At 37.8% G+C, this 24504-nt stretch overlaps 1 protein-coding gene across 1 annotated transcript; it reads left to right on the top strand.

The window, feature by feature from the left end:
* Positions 1 to 283: 283 nt before the first annotated feature.
* Positions 284 to 19066, top strand: ZNF383 (zinc finger protein 383). The gene is made up of 5 exons (XM_014794783.2): positions 284 to 606; positions 8971 to 9024; positions 11976 to 12102; positions 12415 to 12510; positions 16549 to 19066. Exons 2-5 carry the CDS (start codon positions 9016 to 9018, stop codon positions 17742 to 17744), a joined length of 1428 nt encoding a protein of 475 aa, XP_014650269.2. The 5' UTR covers positions 284 to 606; positions 8971 to 9015; the 3' UTR covers positions 17745 to 19066.
* Positions 19067 to 24504: the final 5438 nt, after the last annotated feature.

The raw sequence follows: 24504 nt of genomic DNA, 5'->3' as shown, positions 1-24504 counted from the left end.
TCACTGAGCAACGCAGGTCCCCCGCCACGCTCATCCACTGACGAAGGCAAAAATTGCGATTTAGTCAGTCAGTCCCGAGTATTCACCGAGTGGGCTACAGCTCCTAGAAGAGTCTTGGGCGCGGCTCCGCGCCGCTCTTCACTGTGGACAAGCTCATGCAGAAAGTTAACTAAGACAGTCTTCTACTTGGGCTGGCACCGCGCCCCTTCCAGTGCTAGACTACATTTCCCAGAAGTTCCTGCGGCTCTAATCAACTTCTGGCGCGAACCTGGCGACCTTTTTCTATTTCTCAGGGAACATATGGCTCCTTGGGATTAGCTGGGTCCAAGGAGGATGCTTGTCTCCCGAATATGGGCCCGCCTCGTGTGGGAGCCTCACTCCGAGCCTGCGTCTGGATCTCGAAGACTCCTGGCAGCGATTCGGAGAGGCGAGCAGGGGTGTGGGCTTGGCCCAGGCTGCGCGCTGGCAGGAGACAGGAGGGCCAGGCGCCATCTTGTCCGAGCAGATCCGGCTCCAGACTACATTTCCCAGAGACTCCCGCGGGAACAGGGCCTCCGCTTCGCTTGCCTGCGGGATCCTCGGCCTCCCGGGAAGGGGCAGTGCAAGGTGAGCGGCCTAGGTCTTGTGGGCTCGAGTAGCCTCCGCAGGTCCGTCCCTGAGAGTCTGAAGGGACCGTCCGGGCGGGTCCAGAGTCTCGGGCCTGTGTGATGTGGCTGGGCTGGGGGAGAGGGCAAGAGATGTGGGATTCCATGTGTGCGATTGTGACCTTACGTGACTGCGGCGCTGTGTGTGCGGGTGTGATTGTATGTCCCTGTGGTGGGTGTGTCATTGTGACTGTGACCATGCGCAGAGCTCTTTGTGCAGGTGTGACTGTGGATATTCTCTCTCCAGGTGTGTGATTGTGGTAATTCGCGGCGCTGTGTGTGTAGGTGTGACTGTGTCCCCGTGGTGGGACCGTGATTGTGTGGGTACGTATAACTTTGTGTGACATAGTGTGTGGCGGGGAGGTGTAGAGAATCTGTGATTAGGCGGCTATGACTGTGTTATCTGAGGGCTGCCTGTGTGGGATCGTGGTTGTATGAATGTTAGCAGCACTAAGTACTGGATGTATGTGACTGTGTGAAGATGAGTGAGTGTGATCATGTAACTTTTTTTGTGGTGCTGTGTGTGCTGTTGGAGGGTGCCTGTAATTGTGCCAGGGTGACAGTGTGTGTGTCTCAGTGGTTGATAGTGAAATCAGGACTGATTTTGGTCGCTGACAGCAGAGACTTCTCCCCTTCTGACGCCAGGAATGCTCAGGACAGCCTAGACGCCTCTGACCTCTCTCCATCCCTCCTCTCTATGGGTGGTAGGTGTGGGTGCAGAGCTACCTCTGGTCAGTATGGGCTGCAGGAAAGGCCTGACATCCCATGATTCCTTTCCCCTTCCTCAGCTCTGCTCTTCTCAGAGAGGTCCCCAGAGGAATGGCTGTTGACCAAGCCAAATACAAGGTGCGCTGGGGTTTCCTTTTTGCTTTCCTTCTCCTGGATGGTCTTGTTTAAAATAGACTCATCAAGTCATCTGGTTCCTACACATTTCCATTCAAGAAAATGATGAGAAGCCCTGGGGGTGGACACCTAGATCCCAGTATTCTCCCTCATTTCCTTCTACATAACGTTCTCATGTTAATTTAGAAAATAGCTCAGTTTAGCCTGTGTCCTGTATTTGCTTCTTTTTAAACACACCTGCACACACACACACACAAGGATTATTTTAAAGAATTTGGAAAAGAGGAAGTTACAAAGAGCAAAAGTAAGCTCCTACCACCCAGACATAACCACTGTCAATATTTTGATCTGTTTCCTTCCATGCACATATAGTATGCATTATTTCAAAATTGGAATCTTAAACAGCATTTATCATTTCATATCTTATTTTTTCACTAAAAATTATTTGTAGTTTGTAGAAAAAGCTATTAACAGTTTTTTTTTGTGTGTGTGTGTGAGGAAGATCAGCCCTGAGCTAACGTCCGTGCCAATCCTCCTCGTTTTTTGCTGAGGAAGACTGGCCCTGAGCTAATATCCGTGCCCATCTTCCTCCACTTTATGTGGGATGCCACCACAGCATGGCCTGACAAGTGGTGCGTGGGTGCGCCCCCGGGATCCGAACCTGGGGCGCCAGCAGCGGAGCGCGCGCACTTAACTGCTACACCAGGGGGCGGCCCCAGTTTTTTCTTTTTTTAAAATTCCTGAATATTACATATATACACAGAAGTGCTTAAAATACAGACATATAGTTTAAGAAGTAATTATAAAGGGAAGCTCTATATAACAAAAACTTGGCTCAGCACTCCAGAAGCCCCTGTTAGTCAGCACTCCAGAAGCCCCTGTTAAACCTATCCTCTTCACCTCTTTAGGTAACCCCTATCCTGACTTTGGTGATAAGTATTTTCTTGTTGGTTTTTTTAAAAAAAAGTTTACCACATATCTACACGTCCCTAAATAATATAGTTTAGTTTTGCCTTTTTAACTTGATAGAAATGAAATTATACTGTGTAGTGTTTTGAGTCTCGCTTTTCTTACACAATATTACATTTCTTAGTCTCATGCTTGTTGTTAGTTGTTATATCTAGCTGTAGTTTAGACATTGGCTGTTACCAATTTTTGGCTCCTTTGAAAGGGCTGCTCGAAACATATTTTTATAAGTACCCTGTTGGCACATATGCATACTTTCCTAGTGTATAAATATATAAATGGAATTGCTGGGCCCTAGGATATGTGTGTATCTTCAGATTTCCCTAGATAATGCCGAACTGATTTTCAGTTCCTTCAATTCCAGTTAAATTCCTACCAGCAGTTTGTAAACATAGTCATCCTGTCTTCTCTCTAATACTTGGTCACTTGGTATTTTAATTTTTGATGAATCTGCTAATACATCATGTAGTTTTAAACATTCCAAAAAGTACTGGAATCAAAGTATATGACTTGATGAATTTTACAAAATGAGCATATTCATTTAACCAGAGCTCCAGTCAGATCAGGAAATAGAACATTACCAGCATTCCAGAAGCCAGGTTCTTGTCGCATCCACTCACTCCCCACCTCTCCCAGAGATGACCTTTATTCTGTCTTCTATAGCAATGCATTAATTTTACCTGTTCGTGAATTTTATATAATAGAATCACACAGTATCTCCTCTTTTGTGCTTGGCTTCTTTTGCCAACTTTACATTTCACAGGTAATATGAATGTACTATGGAATAATATTATGTAGTATGAATATGTGAGGGTCATCCATGTTGCTTCCCATAGTTGTACGTCATTTATTATTGTTGTTTAAAATTCCGTTGTATGAACAAACCCACAAATTATTTATCCATTGCATTATTGATTGGTATTTGAGTTGTTTTCAGATTAAGGCTATTATGAACAAAGCTGCTATGAACCTTCTTGTATGTGTCTTTTGGTGCACATATGAATGCATTTCTGTTGGGTCTATCCCTAGGAGTGAAATTTCTACATCATAGGTTATGCATGCATTCAGCTTTAATATATACTGACAGTTTTCCTAAATGGTTGTGTGAATTTACACTCCTGACTTCATTGTATGAGAATAGACTTTAGGACAAGAAGCTCTACTAGACATAAAGAACAATAGTTCATAATAAAAAGGTTAGTCCATTAGTAAGATATTACAGTTCTGAGTGTATATATCTTCATAAAATGATTTCAGATATATTTGACAAAACTAAAAGAGGTAGTAGACAAATCACAATTCACAGTGGGGGATTTTTAGCACTTTTCTCAATAGCTGATCGAACAATCAATATAAACTCAGTAAAGCTATATAATATTTGAACAATGTGATTGACAAACTTGGCCTAATTGACGTACGTAGAAGAGTGTGCCCTACAACTACAGTATATATTATTTTCAGATGCATGTGAGACATTTATCCAAATTGATCATGTGCTGGACCATAAAGGGAATCTCAGTAAATTTCAAAGGATTGAAATAATACTGTATGTTTTCTCACCACAGTGGAATTCAGCTGGAAGTCCATAACAAAAAAGATAATTAGACATATCCCAATGTTTGGGATTTAAGCAATGTGTTTATAAATAACTGGTGAATCAAAAAAGATTTTACAATGGAAATTTAAAATATTTCGAACTGAATGATAATGAAAATATAACATATCAAAATGTGGAGTGTTACTAAAGCTGAACCTGAGGAAAATATGTAGCCATCAATGCATATGCTAGTAAAGGAGAATGTTGAAAAATTAATGATCTATGTATTCATTTCAAGAAGTTAAGGAAAAGTATACTAAATTAAACCCAAAGAAACCAAAAAATAGGAAATAATAAGAGTTCAAATATAAACTTATGTATTTTGAAATATAAAATGAATGGACCATAGAGAAAATTAACAAAGCCAAAAGTTTATTTTTTGTAATTAATAAAATTGATAAACCTCTAGCAAAACTTAAAGAAAAAAAGCAGATAGAACACAAATTACCAAATCAGATAGGAGAAAACAAACAGAATAGCTTTAAGGCTGAGTTCTCAATTCTTGGTTGGTACCTGGGACTTGGTTACACAATATAAGATCATTAGAACCTGAGCCAGTGATCATGACACTGTGAGTCCCGTTTTATACTTCATCAAACATGTAGATTTCTGTTTTTAATATAGATTTTTATTTTTATAACTCAGTTTCTTTATTGGACATGATGTGTGCTTTAAGTTTGCATGGACTGCAATGTCATTACAACTCATCGTCCTGTCATGAAGATGTTGACCTGGGCTAGTAGTGTTTCTTTAAAAACATATCTCCCTATTAATGTTACTATATAATTATTAAGAGTTTAATACTGTTAATAAAATGTTCATTTCCTAGGTGATAATAGATTGAGTATGCAATGAGCTCTTTGGGACATTTGGCTTATCAGTTTATCATACCCTGTTTCTCCTTAGGTTTGTGTGTATCCACTGGGGCTGACTAACTGTGGAATAGTTCTTGTCTTGGGTTACTATGTGAGGCCACAGGTGTGTGGGTCCTTCCTGGTTTGAGTACAGGTTTTCCTTTTTCTGAGGCTAACTGGCTTTTTTGAAGTTCTCTGAGTTTATACTTTTCAGATTGTACAGATGGAAACAAGCACCTTATACCATATATAAAGACGAAGAAAAAACATATATAATCACTCACTGATTATGGCAAGGGAAAACCTATTTTCATTTACCTTCTTCTTTTGTGCACTCCGTGATTTTCTCTCACATGTCATTGTGGACTTAGAGCATTTTCCAGTGTTTTAATTAACTGATGGTTGTCGTAGCCTCCCTCATAGTACAAGGAGAAGTGGTGGGAGACGTGTTCATAGTATATTGTTGCATAAATTTTCATTACTTGGCCAATGAGAGCCCTTTTTAGGAGATTCTTAAAAGAAGTCCTTTCAGCGCAGAACCTGTTATTTTTGAAAATAGCCTTTGGCCACGGCAGAAGGTTCCAGATCTAACCAAAATTTTTTTTTCTGTTCTAAGACATGGAGTCAGCTATTATCCAGGAACTCTCTTTTCTTTTCTGTTCTTTTCTTTCCTCTTGTCTTCACAGTGTCTATTTCACTGTACTAATCAATACCATAAACTTTTTTAAAGTTTAAACTCCTGGCTCCTTGAGCTAGAAGCTTGCAGTGAGAAAGCCTTGATGATTGCTTCTCTCTTTCCTTTTCCTGAACTTCTCCTCCGTCCCACTAGGTATTCTTAACTCCCTGAAGTTAGGAGCAGGGAAAGGAAAAGGGAATAAGGGACAAGAAAAATCTTGTGTTGACACTGGTTCTCTCTTGCTTTGGGGCATGTTCATGTCTGACTTTCTGAGGAGAGGACAATGGCTCTACCCCAGTTGGCTGCTTATAATTCCTACATTCAGCCTTTGGGCGTAGGTCCTCCATGGAGCCCTTGTCCAGAGGTCAAGGTCCCCTACTGGAAGTCCTCTTGGTAGGCTTGGAATAAACCCAGACCCAGGCTGGCTCCTATCGTGGGGTCCATATCTAGTCCCAGGAGGGAAGTAAGCCCCAGTCTTTGTGTCTTCTAAACTCTGAGAACACAGGGAAAGTTTTCCTAAGAACTCTCATACATTCCACTTGCAACCCTGGTAGCACTGGGGTCCCCTCTGTTCCTTATGAGGTACGAATATAGAGCACACCAACACTATCCAAAAATAGGTCTTTCTTGCAAAGACAGCCTTCTCTCGTACACTCTCTAATCTCTAAAATACCTCTGGAATAGAAGTTGAATTGAACCAAGGGCACAAAATCAGTTTCCAGCCGGCTTGTTTTGCACAATACGTAAGATGGCCAAGGTTTTCACTGTGGAATGCAGCATTTCGTGGTCCCTGTTGTCTGGCTCTCCTTCTCTAGGACTTTTCCTAAACTGAGAATGAGAGAGGCATATTTTAACATCTTGTTATATGCTGAAAACTAGTGCAAATAATAAAATTCAAAAAGGTACAAAGTCTCAACATGCAGAAATGAGTAGAACTTTGTATATTAAAAACAAAACAAAACAGATGGAAGATACATTGGGAAAAGACCTCATTTAATAACAGCCACAAAAAATAGTATGAGATACCTAGGAATAATCTGAATAAGAAATGTGCATGATACGTATGAAGAAAACTTTTAAATGTTCCTAAAGGACAAAACATTGACTTGAATAAGTAGAAAGGTATTGTATTCTAGGAAAGGTATTCTAGGAAAGCAAGACTCAGCATCGTAAAGATGTCAGAACTCCGTAAATTAATCTATTCATTTTATGCAGTCCCAGGAAAAATACCAGGACAATATTTTAACTGATCTTGTTCATATGGAAACTTTTGAAAAAGATGAGTAATAATGGGTTATTTATTTTTTTGAATCTAGACAAGCTTCAGAGCCAGAACTTTTTTAAAAGAAGACTTTATTTTTTTAGAGCAGTTTTAGGCTTACAGCAAACTGGAGAGGAAGGTACAGCGATTTCCCATACACCTCTTGCTGCCACACATGCATGGCATGTTGTCAACATGCCCCACTAAGGTGGTACATTCGGTACCATTAATGAACCTACATCGACACATCGTTATCACCCAAAGTCAGTAGTTTACATTAGGGTTCACTCTTGATGTTGTACAGTCTGTGGGTTTGGACAATGTATAATGACATGCATCCATTATTATAGTATCATCCAGAGTAGTTTCACTGCCCTAAAAATCCTCTGTGCTTCGCCTTCCTCTTTCCCTCCTTAACTCCTGAAAACCATTGTTCTTTTTACTGTCTCCATATTTTTGCCTTTTCCAGAATGGCATATAGTTGGAATCATACAGTATATAGCTTTTCATGTTGGCTTCTTTCACTTAGTATTATGTCTTTTCATGGCTCTGTAGCTCCTTTCTTTTTATCACTGAATAATATTCCATTGTCTAGATGTACCACAGTTTATTTAACTGTTCACCTACTGAGGGATATCTTGGTTTTTTCCCAAGTTTTGGCAATCATGAATAAAGCTCCTCTAAACTTCTGTGCACAAGTTTTTGTGTGACATAATTTTTCAACTCCTTTGATTAAATACTGAGGAGCTGAATTGCTGGATCACATAATAAGAGTATGTTTTGTAAGAAACTGCCAAACTGTCTCCCAAAGTGGTAGCTGTAGCATTTTGCATTCCCACCAGCAATGAGTGAGTTCTGTTGCTCCTTGCCAGCATTTGGTGTTGTCACTGTTCTGGATTTTGGCCATTCTAATAGGTATGTAGTGGAGGGGTCTTTTATTAAGACATTAAAACATATTCTTAAATTATAATAAGTAGAGAATGTGATGCCGGCAAAAGAATAAATGGATTACTGAACCAAAATAGAACCGCAAGTAAATACAACCATGTATCATCTATGATAATTGCAGCATTTAAATCAGTAGGGAAAATATATTCCATAGTTATCTGTTCTAAAGCTCACTTTTTTTTCTCTCTCTCATTTCAACATATCTGAAGTCAGGTTATATCTACATAGTTTCTTACTTTCTTAGTGGCATATAAAATAATGGTGTATTTTAAGTCCCATGAAATATTTTATTATTCACATGTGACTTTGATACACCTGGGTAGCCCCCTCTGGGGGAAAAATTAAGTAGGATTCCTAACTCACATCTTATACTGAAATAAAATTATAATTTATAATCTTATACCATAGTCTTTTATCAAATAATCTTATATCAAAATTAAATAATTGATTAAAGATTTAAGTGTAACAAATGAAAGCGTTCAAGTTGTAGAAAAAGGAGAAATTTATATAAATATGTATAGGTAAGAAAGATCTTACCCAAAAGCTAGAAAAGCTGACATTTAGGCTATTTTGCATGGCAAAAACACATAAACAAAGTTTATTTATTTATTTTTAGGAAACAGCTAGAACATAAGAATGAGGAGTGTGTCTGTGTGGGTGTGGTTGTGTGGTGGGAGAAGCTGACTGACTTTCTTGGGCTTGGGAAGTGAGAAGACTTGATTAGGGAAGTCTTTAGTCCTTCTGATCAGAGCTGTGTTCCTGGCCAAAGGGCACTGCTTGGGGACTTGAGGGCTGCGGAGAAGGGATCTGCTCAGGGCAGGTCATGGCAGCTCTGTCTTGGGTTCAGAGCAACAATGTCACTGAGGTGGGGCAAGATCTGGCCTGAATCACTTGGCTGAGGCAGGAACCTGGGCTGCTTGGGTAAAAGGGAGAGAATTTCAGTCTATTCCTTTGGATCCACTAGCCAGGGTCCGTCTTGCTGTAGCTAAAGCCTAGCGTTTTTGGAGTTGAAGAAGGAGTACAATTTGTTCCATACTCCCACTAACTAGAGTTATATCCTAAGACCAAGGGAAGTGGAGGTGGTTTTACCTGGTCAGTCCGAGAGCTGTAAGGTCAGTGTGTTTCTAGAGTGTTTCTTTGCTTCCCAAGGCCTGCCTTCTCAGAACACTATCCTTTTTCAGGAGAACAGCTCGGAGGACTAATCATCCCCTGCAAAACTGAAAGCCATGGCCCAGGTGAGTTGGTGCTTTTTCTTACCTTCCTGACATTGAGTTCTTTTTAAGAAATAAAACAGTTATTTAAAAGGGCATGCAAGCATTTGCTTTCCTTCTCCTGACAGTTCTGGCTAGATGGGTTCTCCTTCAGGGTCCTCGTCCCCATTTCTTCTCATTCCAGCCAGACAATCCTATACCATTCCTAAGTGCCCCTCTTCTTTTGACCCAGCATTAATATTTTCATTCAGTAAATAATTGAGCATCTCTTTTCTCCGCCCTCTCCCAGGGACTATGATGGAGAGGAAATGCATTCCCTTAAAGGAAACGAGTAGATTTGTAGAATGAACTTGTCTTGTCTGGACAGTGATTTGATGAGGTTGAAGTATGAGTTGCTTGGCTGGGAACAAACCTGGGAAAAGCCAGGTTTATCTCTACAGATCAGCATTCTCCAGTAAGATAGGGTGGGAGGTGGTGTTGGTAGCTCCAAATGTTAGATTGTTGCAAGATCTTCTGGTTTATGAGGCTTGGAGGATAGTGGGGTTGGTAGCTGACACAGACAGATCTCTGCAACTGTTGGGGCATCCATGAGAGAAGTCCAATCTGAAGTGGAACAGGAAGTGTGGGTCATGAGGAATTTCTGTATGAATCACCAGTTTTCTTTATCTCAGAAATAAGGATAGGGATGATGGATGATTGCAGTGAGTTCAGCCAATTCATAAATTGTTGAGATCATACTATCAGAGATCAGAGAAACTTTCTAAATCTTGCCTGGTAATATCTATATTGTAGAAAATTCTGTCATCAGAGAAATAATTGTTAAAGAATTTGTACTAATAGGAAATTATTCTTATAACGGTAAGTTATAAGAGTGAACCAGAGTTTATGAGAAACTTAAATTATATGCTGTTGCAGAGATATTGCTGTTTTAAAATGTATTTGAAAAATTTTACATGTGAAAAATTCAAGGAGTATTAAGAACAAGGTCCTGACCCACTACTTCATCCTACTCCCTAAAGGCAGACACTCTCATCTGTTTTAGCTGGTTCCAGTGGCATTTATCCATATTTTTAATTAATATTCCTATATTGCTATTTCTTGATTAATCAATTTTTAGACATTTTCTAGTTATTTCTTTGCAAGGTGTATGTGGATTTAAATTTTTATTTATTTATTTATTTTTTGCCCCAAAGCCCCAGTAGATAGTTGTATGTCATAGATGCACATCCCTCTAGTTGCTGTACGTGGGACGTGGCCTCAGCATGGCCAGAGAAGCGGTGCATCAGTGTGCACCCGGGATCCGAACCCGGGCCGCCAGCAGCGGAGCACACGCACTTAACCGCCAAGCCACGGGGCCGGCCCAAGGTGTATGTGAATTTAGATTTGCTATGTCACACTCTCTACTTCCTTTCCCCACAACAGAGTTATATCACAATTTTGTTTATTTAAATCAATGCTATACACATGATTAGGACCTTGCAAATATTCTGTTGCAACTGTTCTCTACCACCTCCCTTTAAAAAAGCTTTATTATAATAAATTGGAGACACAGAAAAGCAGAGTGGTCTTATGAACTATCATATACTCACCATTCAGCTTCAGTAATTATCAGCTCAGAGTCAGTCTTGTTACATCTGTACTGCTACCTGGTTCTTCCATGCACACCCCCCACCCTCATTCCCACACAGGATTATTTTGAAGCACATACCAATTGGTATGTATCTCTAAAAGATAAGGATTATTTTTTAAAAACCATTACATCATTACTGCATCTAAAAAAGTTAAAAATAATTTGTTGATATCATCAATATCCAGTGTTCAGATTTCCATAATTGTCTAATTGTTTAAATCATTTATTTGAATTAGAATCCAAATAAGGATTGTGTACTGCACTTGGTTGATATGTCTCTCGAGTCTCTTACGCCTTCCATCTCTTTTCTTTCTGTGCAGTCTTTTTTGTTAGAAAAGAAAAAAAAATCTGATTCATTTGTCCACTCTTTGGATTTTGCTGATTGCATCTTTGTGGTATCATTTAAGTGTTTCCTGAAAATTGGTAGTTAGGTCTAGAAGCTTCATCAGATTCAGTTGGGATTTTTTTGTCAAGAATATTTCATAGGTGGTGATGTGTCATTCCATTAGGAGGCACATTATATCCAATTCTCTTTCTTTTTGTAATGTTAGCCACGATTGACGATTATTGTCTAGATTCATTAATTCATTAGAGGTTGCAAAATGGTATTTTAATTCTGTCATTCCTTCTTCATAGATTCAGTGGAATAGTATCTGTAAAGTAAAACTTCTCATCAACTGTTTGATTACCCTGAAGGACAGTTCGTATAGGGACAAATGTTTGATTTTTTTCCCTTTATTTACCAGTTTTTAAAAAAATGAATTGGTTTCTTAGAATCCTACAAAGGTGACCGGTAATTTTTTATTCATTATTGTTATGAGCTCATGGATTTAAACATTTTTTAACTGATCAGCCTATCACACTTGATCCTCAAATTATACCATTTTTGGCCAGTAGGAGGCTCTTCAAGTTGGCTCCTGAGTCCTTTTAATGTGATGCTAATAGTTTTTGATAGCTCTCTTGCTTTCTGATATAACAGAATGTTCAGACTCATCCTGTGCATTTCCAACTCAATCCTGAGATCTTCTCTTTCCCCAAAGAACCTTGGTTCCTTTTATTTGAATATGGTACTTAGAGACTACACTCTAGACACTAGGGATGTTCATTGCTACTGGGTTAATTATTGTTTCTAGGCCTTTTCAATGGATTGAGTCGGGAATTCGTTTGTTTGTTTTTTAAATATAAAATAAACTGATTACTCTTGCCTCTGTTTCTGAGATCCAAAGATTCTGGTTCTCAGTGACACCAATATAATTGTTCGTTTGCTTTACCCCACAATATAAGCACAATAGTCTCTAGAGTATTTCTTTTATTATACAAGTAATACATGTGTTTATTGTTTCAGGGATCAGTGATGTTCAGTGATGTATCTGTGGACTTCTCTCAGGAGGAGTGGGAATGCCTGGACCCTGCTCAGAGGGACTTGTACAGAGACGTGATGTTGGAGAACTATAGCAATCTGGTGTCAGTGGGTAAGGGCATCTATACCAGTAATTTAGAGTTCTCCTCTGGAATGTCTGTTTCTTCCACAGTGAATTTCTCAGCTGCTTTTCAAGTTACCAGCTAAATTTCTGCTCCCTATTCCCAAATAAATGGTTTGAGCTGAAATGAAAAAGAAGAGCGGGAAATGGGCAGCTCCAATTGGCTATGGCTGAAGCTTCATCTTCTTTCTTTGGCTGTTCCTGTAGTGGCTTCTCTTCTTTGATCATCAAGGGACTGGATCTTATTTCTGCATCTGATTTACCCACAGCATAACCATGTTCCATGTCTTTTCTTGTGAGCAGGATTTTATATTCCTAAGCCTCAAGTGATCTCCTTATTGGAACAAGGGAAAGAGCCCTGGATGGTTGGCAGAGAGCTGACAAGAGGCCTGTGTTCAGGTGAGGAGCTTACAGATGACCTGTTTCATTCCTTCCCTTGCCTACTACTCTTTCTACTACTCTTCTCTGACACCCCTCTTAATTTCAAGTAGAAGGTGCCCTTCACTTCTCCTCCAAAGAAAACTCTTTTACTTATATTTTAGATTCAGTTCCTTGCTAACTTCTCTTCCCCTTAGACTCATCTAAATGTGTTCTATTACCATGCTCAAAATAATATATTTGTGTGTGTGTGTCTGTACTGCCCCTCCCCTCCAACTACTGGTCTTTGTTGTAGCTGCCTGCCAGTGACTTTTTTTTTTTATCAGTTGGTTGTGCATTTTTCCTTTATCCAACATTTTTTGACTTCCTAATTTGTGCAAGAGAGTCTGCCAGGTGCTGCAGTTGGCTAATTATGTCAGCTATTAAGAACTCGGAGTCAAAAAATGGTGCTAAAATATATCCATAAATAACTTCCACAAAGTAGAATCTAGTAAAAGAGTATCACACAGGGAGCTTAGCAGGAAGTCAGGGGCTTTGTAGAAGTGGAATTAATCCATACGGAAATAGTAGTGGGAGCCTTGCAACTGATTGCAGTCACCATCTGTAGACACAGTGTCAGGAAAAACAAAAAGGTCTGTGCCTGTTTCGGAAAGGAAGAGGTGGCAGAGGAGAAGAGATTTGATATAAAGGAGGAGAACCAGAAGAGCACTTATTGAGCACTACTGTATACTAGCCATTGGTCCGGGGGCTGGGATAATAGTACTGAACAAAACATTCAAAGCTCTGCTCTGCTGGAGCCTGTATTCTAGAAGGTGAGAGAGAAAAAATAGATATATATGGAATGTCAGAGTGTGGTAAGTGCTGTGAAGCGAGGTCAGAGAAAGCCTCTCTGATGGGGTGATATTTTAATCAAGACCTGACGGAAGTGAGGGAACAAGTAATGTAAATGTCTGAGATTCAGGCAAAAGAAACAGGCAGAACAAGTAAGTCCCTGAGTTGGGAGCTTTTTGGCTCCTACTATTGTGGCTGGAGCAGAAGGAACAAAGGGAACTGTGTGAAAGGAGCTCAGCGAAGCAGCAGGATGTATGTGTGTCTGTGTGCTAGGTGCAGCTGGGAGGCAGGGGGTGCCTGCAGATGATTTGGGGTCCTGTGGGCCTTTATATGGGCTTTGAATTGTTGTCTGAATGAGTGTAAAGCCATTCTATTCTGAATGATATGATTTGAGCAGAGGAGTAATGTTATGTTTTTAAAGGATCATTCTAATTCAGAGGTTGCTAATTTTGGATTCCTTTGGATACAGGTTAGGGAACTTAAGATGAACTTAGATGAGAAGAAAAAATGCATCTTTATATTGGTAACCTCTAATTGAAATTTAGCTTTTCTCCTATTATGGTGTATGCTGCAAACCATAGTAGTAGTAGGAGTTCTACTTTGACGTGAATGGAAATCACAGATATTTTTGTATCATTTCACTGTTATTGTAGACATATTGAAATATCATTTATGCTCATCACTATTTCAGAATTATTGTAGTACTAGGCTCACTGCTAGGTCTTACTATTTAATGTGTTATTAAAGAAGAAAACTCCAGGCAGAAAGCAAAACACCTATGAAGGCCCTTCTAGGAGGGGAAAGCTTGGTGTGTTTGAAGAACTGAAAGAAAGCCAGTGTTTCTGGGCCCTGTGAGCAAGCGAGAGTGGAGTGTGAGTTGAGGTTGGAGAGACAGGTAGGAACCACATCACTCAGCCTTTGCCAGTGATTATGAAGAGTTTGGATTTTGAGCAGTGCAAGGCCAGGCCAAATGTCATTTTGGTCCCTGAAAACATTAAAGAGTGTGAGTCCTTGGTGGGGAGACCAGGTTAGGAGGCTACCACAGTGGTCTGAGTAAGAGGTGATTCTGGTTTGGAAGAGAGCATTGGCAGAATAGACAGAAGAGGACAGTTTTAAAAGTTACTTAGGAGCTTAACTAGATGAAAGTTGCTGAAAGATTATATAGAGGTAGGGGAAAAAAGATTATGCTGGAATGAATTCCCTGTTTCTGGCTGGAGATGTTCCACTAGGCTCCATTTTGATGGCTTCAAACCATTTAATTTGCCTAAAATCCCCATTTTTGGTAAGAAATCCTTTCATAATAATAGCTATCAAATACTAAACACTTACTTGAAGACATTTACACACATTTTTCCTTACTCTCCCAGTAATCATGAGTTAAGGTGAAGAAATGGGGACTTAGAAAGGTTAAATCAGGGCCGGCCCCGTGGCTTAGCGGTTGGGTGTGCGCGCTCCGCTGCTGGCGGCCCGGGTTCGGATCCCGGGCGAGCACCGACGCACCGCTTCTCCGGCCATGCTGAGGCCGCGTCCCACATACAGCAACTAGAATGGATGTGCAACTACGACATACAACTATCTACCGGGGCTTTGGGGGAAAAATAAATAAATAAAATCTTTAAAAAAAAAAAAAAAAAAGAAAGGTTAAATCATTGCCTAGGAACATAGAATGAGTAACTGTCAGAGTTGGGACTCAGCTCCCACCAGTCTGCTTCTGGATCCTGTCATCTCTCCATGGCAGTATTTTGCACTATGTCGTATTTTCTTTCTGTCTGCTATAAACTTTAACTACCCCCCGTCAGTCACTGCAGTGTTACATGAGCAAGTCTCTCTCTTCTCCTAAGATTAACATCACACAATTCCAAGGCAAACAGTATTTTCACTGAATTCCCAGCACGTAACATACTGAGTCTTCCCTATCTGCCACTCACATCAATTTGTTCAATATCTTAGACTTATCTCAGGCTATTCCCTCATGTGGCTAACCGTCTGTAATCTCTTTCAAATTTCATCCAATATATCCTTTATTATGGAGACTATTCTGTTTCCATCCCACTGGGTGTGCTGCAGTTTAATTCTGACACTAACTACCCAGAGTTAGAGTAGACCCCAAAGGTTAACGGCAAAGTCTTACACCAAACTGCCCTCACTTCAGACACCAGCTGCAAGTCTCAGGGGGTCCTCAGACCACCCACACTTCTGACCAACTGGTTTTAAATTTGAGCATTTCCGTGACCCCTGCAGGTTCAATAATTTGCTAGAATGACTCACTAAGTATAGTCCTAAGTATAGAACTTAGGAAAGCTCTATACTTATAATTGCAGTTTTACTATAAAGGATATATATTAGGGCAAGATCTGGTAGGCTTCCAGATGCAGAAGTTCCACACCCTCCCCTTGTGGAGTCAAAGTGTGTCACCTTCCCAGCATATCAATGTGTTCACCAACCAGAAAGCTCCACTGAGCTTTGGTATCCAGTGTTTTTATTGGGTTTAGTTACATTGGCATGATTGATTAAGTCATTGCCCACTCAATCTCTGGCCCCTCTCTCTTCCCCAGAGGTCAAGTAGCTGAAAGTCCCAGTCCTCTAATCACATACTTGGTCTTTCTTGTGACCAGTATCCATCCATCTATCTAGGGACAGATCATGAGTCGCCTCATTAGCATAACAAAAACACCACTATCATTCAGGAAATTCCAAGAGTTGTTGAAGCTCTGTGTTAGGAACCGGCAACAAAGACCAAATTTATTCTTTATTATACTGCAGAGCCCAAGAATCTTCCTCTATATGCATTTATTCCTTTCAGGAGACCTTTAATGGAGGTCAGAAAATCATCCACTTTTTGTAATACATATAGTCTGATGAAACATTCTGTTTCTTACATACAAATGCATGCATGCTTATATAGATGTATATATAACTAGTTATCTTTCATATGTGCAAGCATTTTATATTTACCAACCTTTCCAGATGATTCTGATCCACATCAATATTTGAGAATCATTGTGGTTTCCTATTTCCATAGTCTCCTCCCTCCATTTCCTGTGTTATGTCTCATAAATTACTGTGCATTTCTTGTCCCTTTTTTGGATTAAACAGATATACTTGAGAACTGTATGTCATTTACTACCAGATATCATTTTTACTTTACTTTTTCCATTTCTATTATAAATGTTTAACTTTTCACAAATAAGGGGGGAAAAGAACATTTACCATTTCATTTTCTTTCAGATCTGGAATCAATGTGTGAAACCAAGTTATTATCTCTAAAGAAGGAAGTTTATGAAATAGAATCATGCCAGAGGGAGATAATGGGACTTACAAAGCATGGCCTTGAGTACTCCAATTTTAGAGATGTTTTGGAATATGGAAGCCACTTTGAAAGACAACTGGGATATCAAAATGGGCATTTCAGTCAAGAAATATTCGCTCATGAATACATGCCCACATTTATTCAACAGACATTCTTTACTCTACATCAAATAATTAATAATGAAGAGAAACCCTATGAATGTAAGAAATGTGGAAAGGTCTTTAGTCAGAATTCACAATTTATTCAACATCAGAAAATTCATATTGGTGAAAAATCTTATGAATGTAAGGAGTGTGGGAAATTCTTTAGTTGTGGCTCACATGTTACTCGACATCTGAAAATTCATACTGGTGAAAAACCCTTTGAATGTAAGGAGTGTGGAAAGGCCTTCAGTTGTAGTTCATACCTTTCTCAACATCAGAGAATTCATACTGGTAAGAAACCCTATGAATGTAAAGAATGTGGGAAGGCCTTTAGTTATTGCTCGAATCTTATTGACCATCAGAGAATTCACACTGGTGAAAAACCCTATGAATGTAAAGTATGTGGGAAAGCCTTTACTAAGAGCTCACAACTTTTTCAACATGTGAGAATTCACACAGGTGAGAAACCCTATGAATGTAAGGAATGTGGCAAAGCTTTTACGCAGAGCTCAAAACTTGTTCAGCATCAGAGAATTCATACTGGTGAGAAACCCTATGAGTGCAAGGAGTGTGGCAAAGCCTTTAGTAGTGGCTCAGCACTTACCAATCATCAAAGAATTCACACTGGGGAGAAACCCTATGATTGTAAGGAATGTGGGAAGGCTTTTACTCAGAGCTCACAACTTCGTCAACATCAAAGAATTCATGCTGGTGAGAAACCCTTTGAATGTCTTGAATGTGGGAAGGCCTTTACTCAGAACTCACAACTTTTTCAACATCAGAGAATTCATACAGATGAAAAACCATATGAATGTAATGAATGTGGAAAGGCCTTTAATAAATGCTCAAACCTTACTCGACATCTGAGAATTCATACTGGTGAAAAGCCCTATAACTGTAAGGAATGTGGGAAGGCATTTAGTAGTGGTTCAGATCTCATTCGTCATCAGGGAATTCATACTGATGAATAATAAAGTGCTTGTCACCTTCCTAATATTTTAAACAAAAAAGTTCATGTTTGATAGTTACTCGCTTTCACTATTTTTTGTTTCTTAATTTTACTTTAAGTTTCTTTTTAATCCAAATGTATTTCATTCTAAGTTATGAATTCAAATTCAAAATTGACATTTGCCCATCCCTCCCCCTCACAATATTATACTAATGGCAGTTGTTCAGTAATTCTTTCCTTCCCCATTATTTTGTTCTATCTTCTTGGTGATATGTTATATTCTTGTGTATATTTGCTTGTGTTTCAGGGCTACCTTTTCTTCTGTGATCCATATATTTGTGCTTACACCAATATTACATGGTTTAAATTGTGTGACCTTGTATTTTTTAATTCCTTGTAGAATTATAACTTTGTTTTTGAAGTCAGTGTTAATCTTTTTGTTTCATTTCACAAATTTATGTTTTCTTTTTACAAAACAGAAAATCAGAAAACCGGAAACTAAAAAGCCAAGATTGTAATCATGTCAGCTATAAATGACTACTCTCAAGTTGGTGGAGCAAATCCTACCAGACTTTGTTTTTAAAGAAAGTGTAGTATTGTACCTTCACCTGCTTTTATCACACCAAAATATGATGGCCATTTCGATAAATATAGATTTTTATTATTTTTAATGACTTACATTGAGTGACTTTTTAAAATGACTCTTATTCATACTATGGTTGCATCTAAATGTTTGCAGTTATGAAATCTGCCCTGATTAATATAACCCAAAGTTTATCTTTGGATGCTTGTTTTTTTCTTTTCTTTTTTTTTTCTTTTTATTTTTTTGTGTGAGGAAGATTAGCCCTGAGCTAACATCTGTCACCAATCCTCCTCTATTTTGCTGAGGAAGACTGGCCCTGGGCTAACATCCTTGCCCATCTTCCTCCACTTTATATGGGACACTGCCACAGCATGGCTTGACAAGCGGTGCATCAGTGCCCACCCAGGATCCAAACCCCGGGCGGCTGCAGCGGAGCACGCGCACTTAATTGCTACGCCACTGGGCTGGCCCCTTGTTTTTTTCTTTTAAACATCTATTTTAATTGCTGAAATTATCCACACTTTCTCCTCGTGAACTGCTTCGTTTCTTTTCATCAACCCTAACCTCAATCTTATACTAGAAAGGTAATTAACCACTGTTATCAAAGTATTACTTATCCTTCCAGATATTTTTTTTTTACTTTTTACTTATATATGTTAGTGGCATTTTATTTCCTATGTATTAGTAAGTATAATCATACTGTATGTATTGGTTTGTTGTGAGGATTCAATGAATTAATAAATGTAAACTGCTTAGAACTATTCCTATCACATAGTAAATGTTTGGTAAAGTTGTCAACTGTTATCATTGATACATTTTCGTAATTATCTTCATTATTATTTGTGGAAAGGATTTTAGTCATGTTGTTTACCTTTGTCTGAATGAAAGAATTCATAATGAAAAGAGAGAAATGAGTGTCTTTAGGAAAGCTTTTTCTGTCACTCATTATTCAGCATGGAATTTGAAAAGGAAGAGAAAAAGTATGTGTGGGTAGTCTTCATTCAGACTTTATCTTTCATGCTGCACAAAGATTAATACCAGTGAAACCCTGTGGATATAATGATGGGTAGTTGAAAGCACAGCTGTCAAAAAAGCAGGCAGAGATGAGAATATCTTTCCTAATAATTAGTTCCCCCCAAAACAGGAAATATACAGGCCATGTTATTTGACCAGAACGGGGGAAACAGTAACAACAGGATAGCCATCAATTATCGGAATATTAATTCAGTGTCCCCTGTAATCAACATGGGTTAAGGAACTACATCCTTAATATGCACATTATTTAAATGTGAATGAAAATGAGAACAATTGAAAAACCTGTAGTGGCAGTCAAAGTTGTGTTGGAAGTTTTATAACCCAATATGCATGCATAGGTTAAAATACTAGAAAGATCAGTAATAAATAAAATAAATTAGAACCCAAGGAGCTAAACACAAGCAAAAATAAATCTAAAACATGGGTAGAGAAAGGCCTTGTTAGTTATAAAATGCAGAAATAAAGAAAAAAGTAAATGATTTAAAATAGAAAATTTGATTATTTGACCAAAAAAAGTAGACAAACTTTAGTGACCCAGGTGGGGAAGCAAGGATGACAAATGAACAGCATTGTGAATGAGAAACTGAAATGACTACATATTTAAATTTAAAGGAACTATATCTTTTTTGGGTCATGAAAATGTTACGGGATTAGTGGTGTAGGTTGCACAACTTTGTGAATATATTAAAAACCACTGAACAGTGTATTTAAAAAGGGTGAATATAATGGTATGTGAATTTTATCTCAATTTAAAAACTTAAAATTTAGTACTGTAGACGTTTTTGTAATATATCTGAAAATCTGGACAATTTTGTCCACACAAAATCTGGACAATGTGTGGTTTTTATAAAGGAATTGAGTTGACTTGACATCAGAATTGATTAAAGAAGAGGTGTCAAATCTTAATAGACTCCCTTCCAAAAGGAACATTTTAAAATTAGACCAAAAACTACTTTAAATGTCACACAGCTACACTAAAGAAAACACCAAACTAGATATATTTATAGGTGAAATCTATGAAATGTTTTAGGAACTCTTCCAGGACATAGACTAAGAGAGCAAGTTACCTATTTTTATGAATTTATCATAATCCTAATGTTAAAACTTGCTAGGAGAACACAAAAAGATAGTATGTCCAGAATCAGTTATGAAAATATGCAGTAGCAAAGCAAATCTAGTAATCTGTTGAAAGATAATGAATATTTGTCACAATCTGAATTTAGGAGCAAAACGTTTCTGATAAATCCTTATCCAAACTTCCTACTCACTTGTTGAAGCTTGGAAATCAAATTGATTTAGGTAGCATAGTATTCCTTAGTATCTGAACTCAGGAACCAAATAGATTTGGATAGCAAGGGATTCTTGGAATACAACACAAGTTAATTCACATGGAATTTCTAGAGTTCAAATAACTAAAGCACTAAAAATGAAAATACTTAATCAAGCCCCAATAACTTCTAGATGCATCCTTGTTTTTTCTTAGCAGTATTTGGCAGAATGGGGTATGTTTTATCAATAAACTTAAGAGTTATCCTACCTGCTGCAATATCACTGCATTCATCCATTTATACCCTGTCTACTTCTCACTTGAAGAGTCTTTAAAACCTAACCAATGAATCCAATCACTGCCATGCATTTTAGTATGAGGGTGTAGTGGGAGATGGGAAGGAGGTTATTAAAACAAACACAGAACTTCAACTTTCATTGCAATTAGAATATAGAAGAATATGAAAGGCCATCATTCCCATGATAGCAAGAAAAGCCTTGACAAGATAAAAATCATACTTTCCTATGGGACTATTTAAGAGGGATCAAGGCAAGAAAGCCTTGAACTGAATTCCTGATAGAAATAAGCCCTTTATAGGTGAACAGTTTGCTCTGACTTTCCATACCTGGGTGCAGTGCATGATGGTATGGGTGTGGGTATGGGTACGAGTATGAATATGGGTGGATGAAGGAGTAGGCCCGACAGATGAAGAGACTTTACAGAGATAAAGAGAAATTAGTAGCGCCTAAAATGATACTTAGGACTTTCTGGATGGATTAGAATCTGGAAGAGCCTCAAATGCAAAAGACTTAAACAATACTATTCACCAGCTTTACCTAATAAACATTTATTTAATGGTACTCACAATAACCACAGAATACACCTGCTTTTCAATTATATAGGAAACATTAAGACCACATGTTGGGCCTTAAAACAAGATTCAATAACTGTCAAAGAACTAACATCATACAGATTATTTTTTTTAACCCAGAACTAAATAGAGCTCAGTGATTAAACATATACAGAAAATCCTGTTTTCTTCCAGAGGCTTGATAATCTTAGCTTTTAATTTTAGATATATGATTCACCTAGAATTAATATTTGTGTATGGTATGAAGTGTAGGTTGAGATTCATTTTTTTCCCTCACATAAATATTCAGTTTTTCCAGCACTTTTTGTTAAAAAAGACTTTCTTCTTCATTGAGTTGCTTTGGTACTTTTATCAAAAATAAATTGACCATACTGTATACCTTTATATTAGCAATATACACTTGTAAAATGAAACAAAAATACAGTTTATAATAGTATCAAAAACATAAAATAGGAATAAGTTTAATAAACGATATCAAAGATCTTTATGGAAAACTACAAAACGTTGCTAAAAAAGTTAGACAAGATCTAAATAAATGGAGATACCATGGCTGTGGATTGGAAAACTCAATATCTTTAATAAACTTTCCCCAAATTTATCTATAGATTCAATGCCATCCCAGTCAAAATATTAGCATGCTTTTTTTTAAAATTGATAAAATTATTTTAAAATTTGTATAGAAATCCAAAGACCTAGAATAGCCAAAATCAGTAATGAAAAAGAACAAATTGAAGGACTTTCAGTATCTGATTTCAAGATTTGCCATAAAGCTATGATAAGGCAATAAAGACCATGGTGTTTGTCTAAGGATGGACAAATAGGTCAATGGAGTAGAATAAAGAGTCCAGAAACAGACAGCAAACCCCAGAGTTCAACTGGTATATTCCAGCATGTCACAAAGCAATTTGACCATGAAACCCATTTTCCTCCTAATTGTTATTAACATTTGTGAGAAATAAATACATTTAGGAAATATTTACTTGACTAAAATACAGGAATAAAAGGATGAAGTTGAAGAGATGATTGTAGATAGATAGCTAACTATTTGGAGTTAGGAGCTTTTGCATTTCTCCAATGTTAAGCCCTGTAGACAGTCTAGTTTGTCTGTGGAAGACGGTCCTGCTCTGCAGAAGGAAATGCCTCTCACCAAACACCTCACAAATCTTGCCTTCCTCCATCACTTCCCCTCCAGCCAGATCCTATGAGAGAGATTTTCTTTAAACATTGAATTATGGTAGTTTTTACAGGTTTTTAAAAATTATATACATTAAATTGCATCATTGAAAACGTTTGAGAAAATCAGTAGTTATTTTCCAAGGGAGAAAAATCTCTGAGAATGGAAAGTTTTAGAAAGACAGAAAAAGTATCTGGAATTTCAGCACTGGCTTTGTTTCTACTTCTATTTTAATATTTGAATAGGAGCTATCAGAAATAGTATTTTTCTTTTTCCTTGCATGTATACATTTTTAATATATCTTTTATTATATTCCTCTACCAAAATTACAACAGTAATATACTTTCACCACAACTAGTAAACAATGAAAAGATATATAAATAATGTCCTTCTCCCCACCCCAATTCTTTCAGACCTATCTACAATTTCAACAAAGCTTATTTACCTTTTCACACCTTTCTCCTTGCTTTTACCAACATTACACACATATCTGATTTGTCTTTGTTCAAATTTTTAAATGGCACCAAGCTATGCATTGTTTTCTCTAACTTGCTTTGTTCAAGCAACAGTCTTACTTGTACATCCTTTCAGAGCTATAGGTATAATCTTACTTTTTCTAAAATCTGCATTATATTGCACATTATATTCCTGATCTTGGTTATTTGTGCCTTTTTTTCCCCACTTGATTAGTCTTTGTAGTGGTTTATTAATCTTTTGAAAGAATGACTTCTTGCTTTCTTGATGCTCTCTATTATGTGGGTATTTTCTACTTTATTTATTTATTTTTCTATTTTTGTTATTTTCTTACTCATCTTTGGGTTCAATTTGCTGTAATTTTCGAAATTTTTGAGATGAATTCTTATGCCATTGATTTTCACCATTTCTTCTTTTCTAATATATGTATTTATGACTATAAATTTCCCTATAAGCTTTGCCTCATCTCATTACTTTCTTATGTTTTATTTTATCATTTAGTTTAAAAAAATTTATAAATTCAGTGGTAAGATTTTTCTTTGATCTATGTTTTTTAAAAACTCTTTATTTTGAAATAATTATAGATTCAAATTAAGTTGCAAATAAATGTATAGGAAGATCTCATGTACCCTTCACTCAGTTTCTCTCAATGGTAATATTTTGCATAACTATAGTACAATATCAAAACCATGAAATTGACATCAGTACAAACCACAGAACTTATTCAGATTTCACCAGTTTTACATGCACTCATTTCTCTGTATGTATGTAATAGATGTATATAATATTATCATCTGTGTAATTTTCATGTAGCTACAATATACAAAACTGTTTAATCACCACAAGGCTAGCTTATGCTACCATTTTATTTATTTATTTATTTATTTTTATAATTTTATTTATTTTTTCCCCCAAAGCCCCAGTAGATAGTTGTATGTCATAGCTGCACTTCCTTCTAGTTGCTGTATGTGGGACGCGGCCTCAGCATGGCGGGAGAAGCAGTGCATCCGTGCGCGCCCTGGGACCTGAACCCGGGCCGCCAGCAGCGGAGCTGGCGCACCTAACTGCTAAGCCACGGGGCCGGCCCTATGCTATCACTTTATACCCACACCCCCCTCCTCCTTCCCACATCCTTAAGCCCTGGCAACCACTAATCTGTTCACCATTTCAATGATTTTTTTTTAATTTCAAGAATGTTATATAAATGAAATCATACACATATAACCTTCTGTGATTTGCTTTTTATTTTTTTGCTCAGCATAATTGCCTCGCAATCCATCCAAGCTGTTGCATGTACCAACAGTTTGTTCCTTTTTATTGTTGAGTAGTATTCTATGGCATGAATATACCACAATTTTTAAAACTATTCTTTCATTTA

The sequence above is a fragment of the Ceratotherium simum genome, chromosome 33 (genome assembly GCF_057802395.1).
Source record: "Ceratotherium simum simum isolate JZ-2026a chromosome 33, ASM5780239v1, whole genome shotgun sequence".
NCBI lineage: Eukaryota > Metazoa > Chordata > Mammalia > Perissodactyla > Rhinocerotidae > Ceratotherium > Ceratotherium simum.
Note: the sequence above shows the minus strand (reverse complement) of the source record. Positions and strands in the feature narration are given on the sequence as shown.